The 15856-nt window shown below is 36.0% G+C and overlaps 1 protein-coding gene across 3 annotated transcripts in view; it reads left to right on the top strand.

Moving 5' to 3' along the window:
- The window catches only part of MKLN1 (muskelin 1), a 380366-nt gene that overhangs the window by 208055 nt on the left and 156455 nt on the right, over positions 1 to 15856 (top strand). For all 3 annotated transcript variants that reach the window (XM_027538967.1, XM_027538968.1, XM_027538969.1), the window contains one exon: positions 15402 to 15471. In XM_027538967.1, the coding sequence (XP_027394768.1) occupies positions 15402 to 15471 (70 nt within the window). The remainder of the gene's footprint in view (positions 1 to 15401; positions 15472 to 15856) is intronic.

Here is a 15856-nt window from a genome sequence, read left to right as displayed (position 1 = left end):
CACACAGTCAAAGGCTTTGGCGTAGTCAATAAAACAGAAGTAGATGTTTTTCTGGAACTCTCTTGCTTTTTCAGTGATCCAGCGGATGTTGGCAATTTGATCTCTGGTTCCTCTGCCTTTTCTAAATCCACCTTGAACATCTGGATGTTCACAGTTCACGTACTGTTTAAGCCTCACTTGGAGAAGTTTGAGCTTTACTTTGCTAGCATGTGAAATGAGTGCAGTTGTGTGGTAGTGTGAACATTCTTTGGTGTGGCCTTCCTTTGGGATTGGAATGAAAACTGATCTTTTCCAGTCCTGTGGCCACGGCTGAGTTTTCCAACTTTGCTGTCATATTGAGTGCAGCACTTTTAAAGCATCATCTTTCAGGATTTGAAATAGCTCAACTGGAATTCCATCACCTCCACTAGCTTTGTTCATAGTGATGCTTTCTAAGGTCGACTTGACTTCACATTCCAGGATGTCTGGCTCTAGGTAAATGATCACACCATCATGATTATCTTGGTCATGAAGATCTTTTTTGTACAGTTCTTCTGTGTACTCTTGCCACCTCTTCTTAATATCTTCTGCTTCTGTTAGGTCCATACCATTTCTGTCCTTTATCAAGCCCATCTTTGCATGAAATGTTCGCTTGGTATCTCTAATTTTCTTGAAGAGATCTCTTCTTTCCCATTCTGTTGTTTTCCTTTATTTCTTTGCATTGATCACTGAGGAATGCTTTCTTCTCTCTCCTTGCTGTTCCTTGGAACTCTGCATTCAGATGGATGTATCTTTCCTTTTCTGTTTGCCTTTTGCTTCTCTTCTTTTCTCAGCTATTTGTAAGGCCTCCTCAGACAGCCGTTCTGCTTTTTTGCATTTCTTTTTCTTGGGGATGGTCTTGATCCCTGCCTCCTGTCAGTGTCATGGACCTCCATCCATAGTTCTTCAGGCACTCTGTCTTTCAGATCTAATGCCTTGAATCTTATTTGTCACTTCCACTGTATAATTGTAAGGGATTTGATTTAGGTCATACCTGAATTGTCTAGTGGTTTTCTCTACTTTCTTCAATTTCAGTCTGAATTTGGCAATAAGGAATTCATGATCTGACCCACAGTCAGATCCTGGTCTTGTTTTTGCTGACTGTATAGAGCTTCTCTATCTTTGGTTGCAAAGAATATAATCAATCTAATTTTATTATTGACCATCTTGTGTAGAGTCTTCTCCTGTGTTTTTGGAAGAGGGTGTTTGCTATGGCCAGTGTGTTCTCTTGGCAAAACTCTATTAGCCTTTGCCCTGCTTCATTCTGTATTCCAAGGCCAAATTTACCTGTTACTCCACGTGTTTCTTGACTTCTGCTTTTGCATTCTAGTCCCCTAAAATGCAAAGGACATATTTTTGGGGTGTTCTAGAAGATCTTGTAGGTCTGCATAAAACCATTCAGCTTCAGGTTCTTCAGCATTACTGGTTGGGGCATAGCCTTGGATTACTGTGATATTGAATGGTTTGCCTTGGAAGTGAACAGAGATCCGTCTGTCATTTTTGAGATTGCTTCAGATTGTGTTTCGGACTCTTGTTGTTGACTATGATGGCTCTGCCATTTCTTCTAAGGGATGCTTGGCCACAGTAGTAGGTATAATTGTCATCTGAGTTAAATTCACCCATTCCAGTCCATTTTAGTTTGCTGATTCCTAAAATGTCGATGTTCACTCTTGCCATCTCCTGTTTGACCACTTCCAATTTGCCTTGATTCATGGACCTAAATTCCAGGTTCCTATGCAATATTGCTCTTTACAGCATCGGACTTTACTTCCATCACCAGTCACATCCACAGCTGGGTATTGTTTTTGCTTTGGCTCCATCCCTTCATTCTTTCTGGAGTTATTTCTCCACTGATCTCCAGAAGTATATTGGGCACCTACTGACCTGGGGAGTTCATCTTTCAGTGACCTATCTTTTTGCCTTTCCATACTGTTCATGGGGTTCTCCAGGCACGAATACTGAAGTTGTCTGCTGTTCCCTTCTCCAGTGGACCGCGTTTTGTCAGAACTCTCCACCACGACTCGTCTGTCTTGGGTGGTTTCATTGAGTTAGACAAGGCTTTGGTCTATGTGATCAGATTGGTTAGTGGGACTGTGGTTTTCAGTCTGTCTGCCCTCTGATGGAGAAGGATAAGAGGCTTATGGAAGCTTCCTGATGGGAGAGACTGACTGAGAGGGAAACTGGGTCTTGTTCTGATGGGCGGGGCTTTGCTCAGTAAATCTTTAATCTGGTTTTGTAATCTGTATTTTCTTTATTGGGTGTTTTTGGGCAGGGTTGGGGGAGGGGGGTATATTCCTTTTTGTGTGTGTTTTAGTTGAGATACAGTTGGCATACATTATATTAGTTTCAGGTGTGCAACGTAATGTTTGATATACTGCATAATGGTTACCACGTTAACAATTTAGTCTAATTATTTGTAATTTAGTCTGTTTTCAGAAAGAAATCTTTTGTGAGTCTTTTTTCCCCTCCAACCTGGTTTATTAAGCATAACATAATTATGTATACAAGGTGACCTAAACCTGCTGCTTCAAAACATGTGATACTTTTTAACTACTTTCTTGATAAGTTAGTCCACAGAATGTCAAAAAGCAGCTCACTCTAAAATTAATAGAAAAGTGCCCAATGCATATTACATGAATGGTCTAATTATTGGAATTCTAATAGTTCTATAAGATAATTAGCATCAGGTAGGACTGAGTTTCTGTGACAGGCTGCTGAAGAAGTGATACAAGATGTCAAGAGGCCATTTTGTGCACTGTTACCGTGATGCCATCGTGTTTCTGGATCATAATGTTCCCATTATCTGGTTCTAGATACACCAGAGGAGTATCATTGGGGTCTGGGCTTACCTTAGCTGCTTGCTGGGCTAGAACTGATAGCACCCGAGCATGCTCATCTGATCGGATTCCGTGGCAGCCCATATTGAGTCTGTGTGAATCTGCACAGGACTCCAGCAGTGGGTGGATTCTTCAGTACGTCTTCCAGGCGCTGCTGTCGGGCAGCTGCCATCCCCCCACAGGTTGCCTGCTTCTTCGCTGCCAGTGTTCCATTTGTGAGTCTTAATAGCTCTTCATATTGTCTAATATTTCTGAAATGTCATAATTTTGATTACTGCTTAATAAAGCTTCAGCTATTTTCTTAATTTCTTTTAGTTCATGTTGAAACACCAGATTATAATGTTCATCATTTTTTGTGGCCACATTTTTCTCATGTGTTTTTATTATCTGTTAAAATGTGATTTATTTTACATATATTATTTTTCCTACAATTTCTTAGTGTGGGCTTTCATTTTAACTTTCTAATGTTTAAACAAGTTCGGTTTTCCAGTAGTTATTTTATGTATTTATTTTTTTGGCCATCCCGTGTGGCTTGTGAGATTTAGTTCCCTGGCTGGGGATTGAACCAGCACCCTCAACAGGGAAAGCATGGAGTCCTTACTATTGGACCACCAAAGAATTCACTTCTAATAGTTTTAGATGGAAGCACTTCTGTAGGCTGAAGGAATGGACAAGTGTAGTTTATGAGCTTTGTGTCTCAAGACCTCTCTCCTTTGGGAAATATAATATGAGATATAGTATGAGATATAATAAAGCTATTTGCCTTTATATCTATATCTGTGCTTTGCGAATATTTTGCTTTTTGGAGAGGCATCTTTGAATATATTTTGCTCTGTGATATGTCTTGAGTTCTATATTGCTTGGACCTTTGCCAGCTTAGCATATGAATCTTACCTTTCCTAGGAGTTGTCATTCTTTACGCTTTGCTTAATTTATTTTCTGTTCCCAGCAGTTTCTCTTCAGAATGGGTTTCTGTCTTCCTAAAAATAAGGAAATATTTTCAGGATAGTTGTGAAATCCTCTTAGGTCTAGATTCAACATTTTATGAATGTTCTCAGGCCCCCTTGGAGATTTACCTTCTTTGGATTTATCTTATCTTGGAGCCTGTGAGGCCATTATCTGACTTAGTCTAGTTCTCAGATTTCCATGGTTTCCATAGATTATTTCCTGTTGCTCTGATTTTGAGCTTGTTGATTTCTTTGTGAAGAGTTGACTTTTCTTTTGTTTTTCCATGAGTGGATCCTTTTAATTAGCATTTTGGGGACCACCTCAAATAAAAGAACTCCTCTGCCCTAGTGCAGCTCCCTGTTTATTTCTCTTATATCATTTATTACGATCTGTAGTTACCTTGTTTACAGCTGTTCCTGTTTACTTTCTGCTACTTCTCATTTGAACGTTAGCATCACAAGTGGGGATTCTTTCTGTCTTATTTATCAGTGTATTCCTAGAGCCTAGCACAATGTCTAGCATTTAGAGATGAGTAAATATTTGTCGAAAAACTTCAGCTTATGGTAAGGCCTCTTCACGATGCTCCTGTGTGAAAATTAGGAAGTATTTGAAAGTGAGTGTACAAGTGATTTTTTTGGAAAAGCTATAATTTTTATAGTATACTCTTTAACACTGTACAACTGTGGATATTCAAAATTGTTTGAGTTGATTTCTGTTTTGCATTTTGAATTGGCTTTTTATTATATATGGTTTTTATGTCTCAAACATTTTATGCTATATACATTTATTATTTATTACATCATAATATCCTTGGCCACAGGTACCCCTTCTACACTTCTGTGGTGTTACCCTAGAACAGTGTTTACACATAATGGAAGCTGTTTTACAGTCAATGGATTATGTGTTGTTATTGACTGCTGTGTAAGAGGAGTATTATACATGATACCTTGAATGAAATATGTGAAATCTTTTCATAGAATTGTAGAATATTAACATGGCCTCATGAATGGTGTTTTCTAGAGTTGTGCAATGCACTGCTCCTATTAGAGCTGGAAGAAACTTGAGATCAAGGAATTCAGCCCTTCCCTTTACACTACAGTTAAAGAAATTAAAGTCCTGAGAGATTATGTGATGTGCTTAACGTTACCCAACAAATTAGTGGCCAAGCTCCACGATCTTATCATTCCTAGTCAGAGCTTTCTTCTAGATGTGTTTTGTCACATTATTCAACCAAAAGGCACAGGTTTTAGTAGGGTATTTTAAAACTACCAGAAGAAAAATATTCTCAGACTTGGCTTGACTGACTTCTTCACATTGAAATTAGAGGTAGCTAGCTTTTGAGTATTCAAAACTCTCAGTTTAAAATCGACTGGATTTACTGTTAAGTATCCTGTGCATCCATTAGCAGAAAAAAATGATAAGTGCTCCATTTTTTTGCCCAAGTGCTGCTTTTTACGTTTAAGTATTCTTAAGAGCAGCAATTTACAACATGTTGCCAGGCAGGCTTAAGATTTGAACATGTTTAATCAAAAAAAAAAGATTTTTAATTTGCTGACTTGAAGTCAAAATGTCCAGTAAATTATCTTCTTATAATGCATTTCAATAGTTTGTTCCTGGCATGTAGTTGGTAGTATAATTAAATATACTACCTTAAAAAATTTGCAAAATAGAGACATAAAGCTTGGGAAAAAATTAATGTTGTATCCTGTATTTCAGTTGTCCATGTGTTTCACTATAGATTTTTATAGTCTTAATAGAAAAAATTGATTATTCACAGCCTTGCCTTTTTTAGTTTATATCTAAGAGACTTAATATGGCTCAGTTTTATTTCCTTATGGTTTTCATCTTGCATTGGTAGGAATAAAAATATACCTTTTAAAATTAAATTAACTCTGATGAAAAAAAGAAACCATTTTAATCTTTAGCCCATCTGTTTTATCGGTTCTTAACAAGTTCTCTGATAGTTGTTATTTGTATTTTGCTTTTTAAAATATATTTTAGAATGGCATATATTGAGCTTAATCTTAGTAGATTACTTTTCTTTATTATTTGGATCATATAGTTTCTATACTGAATTGTGTCTTCTGTATTTTTTTTTTTTTGCTGATCATTTACTTGTTTTCTCAGACAATAGTTAAAATGTTAAACATTAGTCATGGAGTACCTAGAAGTATGTTTTGATCACATATTTTGGTGGCCAGAAATAGCCTCCTGTAAGCTAGAACCAAAAAGCCATTAATTTCTATTCTCTGTTATTCCTGGGAGTCTCTTCTATTTTATGTCTGCTACAGTCTTATCTTACTACTGACTGTCTTATTCTCTCTCTTTTATCTCTTATTCTGTATACTTTTCCCTCTGTTTCATTGGTTCTATTTTTTATACATTATTTTCATATGATCCATTCTCTCTCTTAGCTAGGCTAGATTGGCTGTCACTGAGGTGGTTGAGTCACAAGTAAAAACATCACTGTCTGTCTGTGATTGCTTCTTCAGCAGAGGCTGTGGATGGGATGTTTCCCCTTTCAGAGATTAGGGCTAGTGAACTAGTATCATGATTGACAGTTTGTAGTGAAAGAGGTTAATGTCTCTCTTGAGTGTTAGAAGAAGGAAAAACTATACCAGTGATGATGGTGCGTTTTATAGATCTTTGGGAGTTATGAGTAAGGATACTTACGCACATGTTTTATAGACAGCTACCACAGTGGCTGTGTCCCTGCTGATGAAGAGTAATGCTGATAATAGTCACTGCCCACAGCCAGTTTCTCACTTGCTTTCCAGGAGAGTGCAAATGGATTTTAGGAAGGAGCATCTGGGAGGAAGAACTAAAACTGATCTGTAGTTGACTTTAAGCTTTGAGGGATAATCTGTCACTTAAAAATTTTAAGAAACAGTTATATCTTTTTTAATTGCTTCTTTATCACCTATGTCTTCAAAAAGAAAGAAAAGTTGAGCCCGATTTGACCATCTGATGATGATGTAGTCAGTTTTCTATAAATATGAAAAGTTTGTCATAATATTTTTACAATACTTTAATGCTTATATAAAAATGTTTATTTTTAAAATCTGAATATGATAAGTAGAAGAAGATAAATAAAACTCATTAATGATACTTACGCTTCATTTTGGAGCTTCCCTGATAGCTCAGTTGGTAAAGAACCCGCCTGTAATGCAGGAGACCCCAGTTCAATTTCTGGGTTGGGAAGATCCCCTGGAGAAGGGATAGGCTACCCACTCCAGTATTCTTGGCTGAGCCCTTATGGCTCAGCTGGTGAAGAATCTGCCTGCAATGCGGTAGACCTGGGTTCAATCCCTGGGTTGGGAAGAATTCCTGGAGAAGGGAAAGGCTACCCACTCCAGTATTCTGGCCTGGAGAATTCCATGGAATCACAAAGAGTTGGACATGACTGAGTGACTTTCACTTTGACTTTCACGCTTCGTTATTGGCTTATATCTGTGCTTTATATATTTGATATGAATTAGGTAATACCACACATGCTTATTAATTCAACTGGATACAAGTGAAAATCTCTGTCGTGTCCGACTCTTTGCAACCCCATGGACTGTAGCCTGCCAGGCTCCTCTGTCCATGTAATTCTCTGGGCAAGAATATTGGAGTGGCCGTTTCCTTCTCCAGGGGCTCTTCCCAATCCAGGGATCAAACCCAGGTCTCCCACAATGCAGGCAGATTCTTTATCGTCTGAGCCACCAAGGAAGCCATAGAATATTGGAGTGGGTAACCTATTTCTTCTGTGACGGATCTTCCCAATCCAGGAATCGAACCCTGGTCTCCTGGTGCATTCTTTACCAGCTGAGCTATCAGGGAAGCCACAATTGGATACAAATATATATAAATAATAATTTTTTAACAATAAAATCATACTTCCTTCTTTATTTTTTATATTGCAGAAATCCCTACAAGTTAGCTGGCATAGATCTGGCAGTATAGTGTTTTATGATTTATTTCCCTGCTATTGCAACTAGACTCATAAGTGGGTCTCTATACATAGATCTTTATATACTGATGATTTTATTTTTATAGGATAGATTCTGAGAATGCTAGGTGAAAGAATATGTGCAGTTAGAATTTTGATAGATATTGCAAATTGACTTTCCATCAAGGTTGGAATAATGGACATGTCCACAGTTTCTCCCTGAGATTTCCTGTTAAGTAAAGATTTAACTTAATCAATTTGAGGGGTGAAAAAAAGATATCTTAATGTGTTAATTTGTTTTTCCTGACACAGGGATTTAGAAAAAAAATTTTTGTTGTTATTTACTAGTCATTAAATTTTAAAGACTCTTCAGTGACACACATTCACTCATTTTTCATTTTATTCTGAAGTGAAACCCTGTATGATTACTAGCTTGTTAGTCATATGAGTTGCAAGTACTTTTTCCTAAACTATTGCTTGTTTCCTGTCTTTTTAAAAAAGTTTTATTTATTTTAGTTGGAGGATAATTACTTTATAACATTGTAATGGTTTTTGCCACAGCAGTTGGAATCAGCCATAGACATACATGTGTCTCCTCTCTCCTGAGCCCCACATCCACCTCCCTCCCCACCCCATCCCTCTAGGTTGTCACAGAGCAGTGGCTTTGGTGCCCTCTGTCATACATCAGATTCACACTGGCTATGTATTTTCCATACGGTAATGTGTATGTTCCAATGCTATTCTTTCAAATCATCTCACTTCTCCTTCTCTCACTAAGACCAAAAGTCTGTTCTTTGTGCTTTTGTCTCCTTTGCTGCCCTGCACATAGGATCATCAGTTCCATCTTTCTAGACTTCATATGTGTTTGTTAATATATGATATCTGTCTTTCTCTTTCTGACTAACTTCACTCTGTATATTAGGTTCTAGGTTCATCTACCTCATTAGAATGGATTCAAATGCATTCTTTTTTAAGCTAAGTAATATTCCATTGTGTATATGTACCACAACTTCCTTATCCATTCATCTGCTGATGGACATCTAGGTTGCTTCCATATCCTAGCTTTTGTAAGTAGTGCTTCAGTGAACATTGGGATACATGTGTCTTTTTCAGTTACGGTTTCCTCAGGATATATGTCCAGTATATATCCCCAGGTAGTGGGATTGCTGGGTCATATGGCAGTTTTATTCCTAGTTTTTTAAGGAATCTCCATACTGTTCTCCATGGTGCTTGTATCAGTTTGCATTCCCACCAACAGTGTAAAAGGGTTCCCTTTTCTCCATACCCTCTCCAGCATTTATTGTTAGTAGACTTTTTGATGATGGCCATTCTGACCCATGTGATTCCTGTCCTTTTTTATGGAGGTTTTTTTTACAATACAAAATTTTAAAGTTTTTTAAATAAAATTTTTGTTTAAGCTTCTGTGTTTCTTGACAGAAAGATCTCTTAACACTTTTTTGGTTGTATATATTGGCCCTCAGTTTTTTTCTGAGATGTTTATGTATGTGTGTATGGTTATATCTTTAATTGGAATTAATTTTGTATATGATATTAGGTAGGGGTTAACTTATTTTCTTCCTGTGGATATCCAGTTGTATAAGCATCATTTAAATATGAAGTAGTATTTCCCATTGAAATAAAACATCATCTTCATAAAATATTAAGTTCTCATCTACACCGGGCTCAATTTCTGGGTTTTTGTTTCTCAGTTCTTGGTCTGTTCCTATACCAATCCCTACTGTTTTAATTATAAAGAATTTGAAGTGTTTTAAAAGCTGATAAAATGATCTCTCCTCACTTTTTAATAAATTTTCTTGGCTCTTTTTGTACATTTTTCTATGCAAACTTTTTTGTATTGTGTACTCTTTGGGTAAAGCTTCTGATACCTCAGATTATGGGCAGGCTGGCAGTCTTTGTCTTCGGGCTTTTTGTGTAACATTTTGTATATTGTTAGTTCTTTGTGGTTCGCCATGGGTCACTGGGAGCCACCTCTCAGCAGCTAGATGCCTTCAGCTAGGAGAAGTATGTTCTTATATTCAGCAGTAAAGTTCTCCTGAAGCTCTTTGTGGGCCCGGGAGACTAGCCTATTGTCCCAGAAGTGCTTGTTTAGTTACTGCATTTCTCTTGGGGAAAGGTGAGTCCGTGGATCTCGTGGTCCTCCTAGTACTAATAAGCTTTTGTGATAATTCTTAAAAGTTCTGGTTCTGGCCTCTGTCACCTTCTGGGCTTAAGAGAGGTACTTGGTAGTTGACTTAGTGTTGGAACTAGAGAGAAATCATCAGGAATATTTTCAAGCATCCATCTTTCCAAGGCACCTTAGACCTGACCTCATTTCTGATCTGCATCATATTTCTGTTTTATCCATTTTTAAAATTAATATAGTTGATTTACAATATTGTATTAGTTTCAAGTGTACATATTTCTCTTTTATCTTAGTATAAGCTTGAAATTACAGATAACAAATATATTAATATATTTGTTTAATATTAATATAATTAATATACTCTATACTTTAATAGAATCATTTGAATTTTTTTCCTTTTAGTGCTGTTTATGTATTTGTTCATATCTATCAAATATTTATTAAGCACTTTCTGTGTGGCAACTTTTAAGTTTGGAGTTAGTCAAATGAAGTGAATACCACCCAAATCCTGTCTTCTCAGCAGCACTGAACATAATTTTTCACTTCTTTGTTCGCAAAATATTTCTTTCTTCATTTGACATCACAGTTTGTAAGTTTTCAGTTTCTTCATCTTTGGTCCTTCTCAGTCTCCTTTGCTTGATCTTTCTCTCTGGCCCCCCAAATAATGGACCCTCCAGAGCTTAATGAGTCCTTCAGCTTCTCTGTGCGTGCCAAGTTGCTTCAATTGTATCCAACTCTTTGTGACCCCGCAGACTGTAGCCTGCTAGGCTCCTCTGTCTGTGGGATTCTCCAGGTAAAGATACTGGAGTGGGTTGCCATTTCCTCCTCCAAAGGATTTTCCAGACCCAGGGATCGAACCTATGTCTCTTATGTCTCCTGCATTGGAAGCAGCTTCTTTACCATTAGCGCCATGTGGGGGGTGGGGGGGCGGTGCAGCTTCTCTTCTACCTCCTTTTTATCCCCTGAGTTATTTCATTCAGTGTCATAGCTTTATATATTTTAGCATTTGATATACTGATGGCTCTATTTTTTCAGCTCTGGCATTTTCCTTGAATTTCAGTTCAGTTAATCAGCTGCTGAATCTCCAGTGGGTTGTTTAATAGGCATTTCAGAATTTACAAGACCATAACATACTGTAACTATTTACCCCTTTAGCTTTGCATTTAGTGATCTATCTGCTCATTTTTCAGATTATGACATGGCTAAGTCCCTCATTTAGGTCTGTTTCTCTTCTACTTTGTTTTGTTTTTCTTCATAGTACTATTAATCCTTATTGCTACTTTGACATTGTATAGATGTTTATTAATTTTCTAGATGCTGAGAGACTTTAATCTCCTGCTACTGTTTTATTAGTTTCTTCTGGCACTGTGTTTTTTACTTTATTTTTGTTTTCATTTAATTCATTGACTCACAATCCTAGCTTGAATTCTTACTATCTTATTGTTTTCCTCCAGTCCAAACTTCTTTAAATTTTATTTTTTTATCTCTCCCTTTGAGCCCTTTAATCCCAGTTAATACTTTTTCTTTAAATTCCTCCTGGTTTTGCAAAGATTGTATCTGCCGTACATATCTTTTATCTGTTCCTAGTCACTCTATTAATGTGTGTGTGCCTTCATGTAATAGTAATGTTACTACTATACACCCAGTTCAAAGGATATCTTACTGTGTTATTTTAGGCTGTTTATATGTCTGACTGTTTTAGATTCTTTGTATTAATATTGTCATTGTATTTAAAATTTTCTGTTTTCAGTGTGTCCTGCTTTCATTTAATCTTTTGTTAGCTCCTTTTTGCTGTTTTGTTGTTGTCGGTATTCTGTCTCAAATAATTTATGAGATAGGTAGTATGTTTTTATTCTGAATTTCAGTATTCTTGAGTCTCTTTCTTTTTATCAATTTCAGAAACATTATTCTTAGGAGTTATGAAAATGATGAAATTAACTCTCATGTCATTTGATCTCCCCTCCCACAATGTATTATACTTTGTGATTTTTGTGGTCCCAATTTATCATAGTTACATTAGATTTTCCTTCATACTTTCATGTCAGAGTGATTTTTTCCCCCTAGTTTTTATAGCTTTAGTTTTTAACAGTACTGCAGTCTTTTCATAGAGTTCTTATCTTTGTTTTGTGATGCTTAATAAAACACATCTTTTTTTTCTGATTATATGTTGATATGTTAGTTTTAGAATATTTGGAAAGTACAAAAATGTGCGAAGAAGGAGGAAAGTCATTGTAATCTCACCATCACCATATTATATTATTGTAATGCAATAGCTACATTAGCAATTTAGCATATCTTCTTGGTCTTTTCTTTTCATGCACGAACATTATTATTACTTAACAATACTTGATTCATTGTACATACTCTGCAAACTACCTTTTCTCTTCACTCACTGTGTAATAAACATTTGCCAACAGCATTGAAGTGAGGCCATAATATTATGGTTACATGTTGTTCTGTAACATAGACATTTCATAACTTTTTTTAACACATCCTCTATTGTTAGACAATTAGGTTGTTTACAGTTTGCTTTTATAAATCGTATTGTCATGAATGTGGATGTTTTAAATCCCCTGGATTATTGTTTAGGTTAAGTTCCAGGAAGTGAAATATGCTAAAACTGTGTACTATGGTGATTAAAAGCATTGACTTTGGAGTCAGATCGCCTTGGGTTGAGATTCTTAATTTTTGGTGTGGGCTTCCCTTGTAGCTCAGTTGGTAAAGAATCTGCCTGCATTGCAGGATACCTGGGTTCTATTCCTGGGTTGGGAAGAGCCCCTGGAGGAGGAAATGGCAACCCACTTCAGTATTCTTGCCTGGAGAATCCCATGGACTGAGGAGCCTGGCAGGCTGTAATCCATGGGGTTGCAAAGAGTCAAATGCAACTAAACTGCAACCACCACTTAGGTATATTAATTTATCTCTCTCAGTTTCTTAATCTGTACGTTGAAGGTAATAGTTTATATATAGAAAGCACTTAGACCAGGATGTCTTAGTCTGGGATGTCATAAAAGCTCAGAAATGTTAGACACAAACATCATCATTGTCATCACGGCTGTTATCATTTTTATTTAGAGGGATATACATATTTGAAATGTTTTTGATATATAGTATATTAAAATTCTCTCTTGAAAAGTTGTATCAATTTGCATTTCTGCCAGCAAAATATGAGAGTACCATTTTACCAGCTCTGGGCAACAACTGCAGTTATGATTCAAATATGTTATTTTGAGTATAGGCTCAATTTTATAGGGATAATGTATATCTTTGTTTTAATCTCTAATTTTTGGTTATTATTGATTTTGAATGGTTGGGTTTGCTAGTTTTTGTATGGGCTATTTATAACTTAGTCACTCAGTCGTGTCCAACTCTTTGTGACCCCATAGACTGTAGCCCACCAGTCTCCTCTGTCCATGGAATTCTCCAGGCAAGAATACTGGAGTGGGTTGCCATGCCCTCCTTCAGGGGATCTTCCCAACCCAGGGATCAAACCTGGGTCTCCACATTGCAGGCAAAGTCTTTACCATCTGGGCCACGTGGGAAGGCTGTATTTATAATTAAGTGCTGTTTAAATATTCAAATTTTAATTAGCCTTTCGTGTTTTACATTGTCTATATTTTTCTAGCTGGTTTTTACCTTTTAGAATGCATGAGGTCATTTCATTTATTATTTATCATTATGTATTAATGTTTTATCTTTGTAAAATGTGTATGTAAAGAAAATTCTTTTTCTTATAGTTCTGTCTTTAAAAAAATTCATTCATCTTTTTGACATTTATTAAGTACCTTTTCTGTGATAGGTGTAGATCCAACTTTAAAAAAAATACCCTTTTTATTTTAAAATGATTTTAGATTTATAGAAAAGTTGCAGCGAGTTTGCATATGCCCCTCATCTAGTTTCTCCTGTTGATGACATCTTATATTACCATGGTACATTTGTCATGACCAAGACACCAACACTGATACATTACTGTTAGCTAAATTTCACATTTTATTTGAATTTTGTTAGATTTCCTATTTTAGTGTCTTCTGATCCAGGATCCCATTCAAGATACCATTACTTTTAGTTATCTTGTTCCTTTACTCTCTTCTGGTCTGTGATGGGTTTTTAATCTTCCTTATTTTTCATTGTATTGATAGTTTGAGGAGTACTGGTCATGTATTTTGTTGAGTATTCTTAAGTCTGAATCTGTTTGATGTTTTTCTGATTGTTAGGCTAGAGTTATTTATATCACTAGAGACTCAGGGATATTTGGGTTGTAATCCAGTACCTTGTTATTTATTTTGCTGTTTAGTTATTTTAGCTTTGGCCATTCATTCTTTCATGTTGGCTCCTCTGTGTCCCTTTGACATGCCCCCCCTCCCCGCCCCGACCTTTGTGGTGGTTTTGAGCACTACAAGATGTTCTAGACTAATGTTCTGAATTCCCTGCTCTATGCCTAGAATCAGCTCCTTTCCCAAGAATCCCTGTTTCCTTTTATTGGACTGTGGTATGTAGAAATCAAGAATTGGTATTGAGTGTACTCACTGCTACTGGAGTATCAATGATTCTAGTCCCTATTAGTGAACAGACCTAGGAGTACTCTCACATACAATTATTGAATCTATTTATCTGTATCTATATAAAGCTGAATATTAATATGAGTTCACACTGATGTCTCTGACTCTATTTCAGTAGCCTTGGGTTCATTCCAACCTTCATCCCCTTGCTTTTCTGTTACTTTTCACTCCAAAATGAGAAGCTTGACTCCCATCATCTACTGTCCATTTACTGTTTGTTTGACACCAGTGTGAAGTGTTTCAGAATTAACCCATATCCCTCTGAGAAATAACTTTATCAAATAGTTTTTTATGTGTGATTCTGTTTGTCTTTAGCCTTATAATTTCCAGTAAAAGCACCACCTTCCAAAGTATGTATATCAGTTCCTTTTTTCATAGGTCTGTTTTAGGTGCTGGGCTTAAAAGACCTTCTTGATTCAAAGATTGAAAAAAAAAAAAAAGATGTATGTATTTATATAAACATATACATATATGTATGTATATATATATATGATATTATATTATTAGGTCTTTTATTTATTTACCTTAAATTCCTAAATATATATATATATACACACACACATATATATGTGTGTAGTATTAATTATTAGTATTTTATTACTTTGTTTACCTTAAATTCCTAAGTACACCTGTAGCTCATGTTGTCACTGGATATGAAGTAGAGCTCACTCTCTCTCTCTCTCTCTCTCTCTCGCTCTCTGTCTCTCTCTGTGTGCACATATATATAAATAAAATGCCTTTTTTCAGTTGTTTAAAATACTACCTTAATCATATTTAAAAACCTTAAAACTGCTAGACATTTTCTGTGTTGCTTGTTCTGTTTCCTTTTTTTTCTTCTTATTCAAGTTCCCAGTATTATATAACTTAGTGATAATTTTAACATCTGGTAGATTATTCCTCTTTTCACATATTTTTGTTCACTTATTCTTTTAATTAAATGTATAATTTCCTTTTCTTTATTTCAGGAACATTTTAGTTGATAAACCAAATGACCAGTCTTCAAGGTGGTCTTCAGAAAGCAACTATCCTCCGCAGGTAAGATTATGTTTAATTCCTGATTCCATTTAGAAGTCATATTTTAAATAGGCAAGTACTGAATGGTTAACAGTTATCTGGATTACATCAGTAGTTTATTCAGTCTTTGAAACTGTTAGGTAAATTTTTATTTCCCCTTTTTTTGTTTGTTTACATTTTGGAAGAATTTTTATTTCATAGGCAAATACAGTGTGGGGTTTGATGAAGCATAGACTTTTTATTTCTCTCTACTGGAATATTTAAAACCTAATTTTTTTGGGGGGGCATTACTAATGATACAAATCTAAGTCTCTTGTTATATTTTGAGGAAAATGTTAACTAAAAAGAACTGGTTATGGTGCTGTTACTATTCTGAGTAGTAACTGATCAGAGTACAGATCTGAAC

Source organism: Bos indicus x Bos taurus, chromosome 4 (assembly GCF_003369695.1).
Source record: "Bos indicus x Bos taurus breed Angus x Brahman F1 hybrid chromosome 4, Bos_hybrid_MaternalHap_v2.0, whole genome shotgun sequence".
Classification (NCBI taxonomy): domain Eukaryota; kingdom Metazoa; phylum Chordata; class Mammalia; order Artiodactyla; family Bovidae; genus Bos; species Bos indicus x Bos taurus.
Note: the sequence above shows the minus strand (reverse complement) of the source record. Positions and strands in the feature narration are given on the sequence as shown.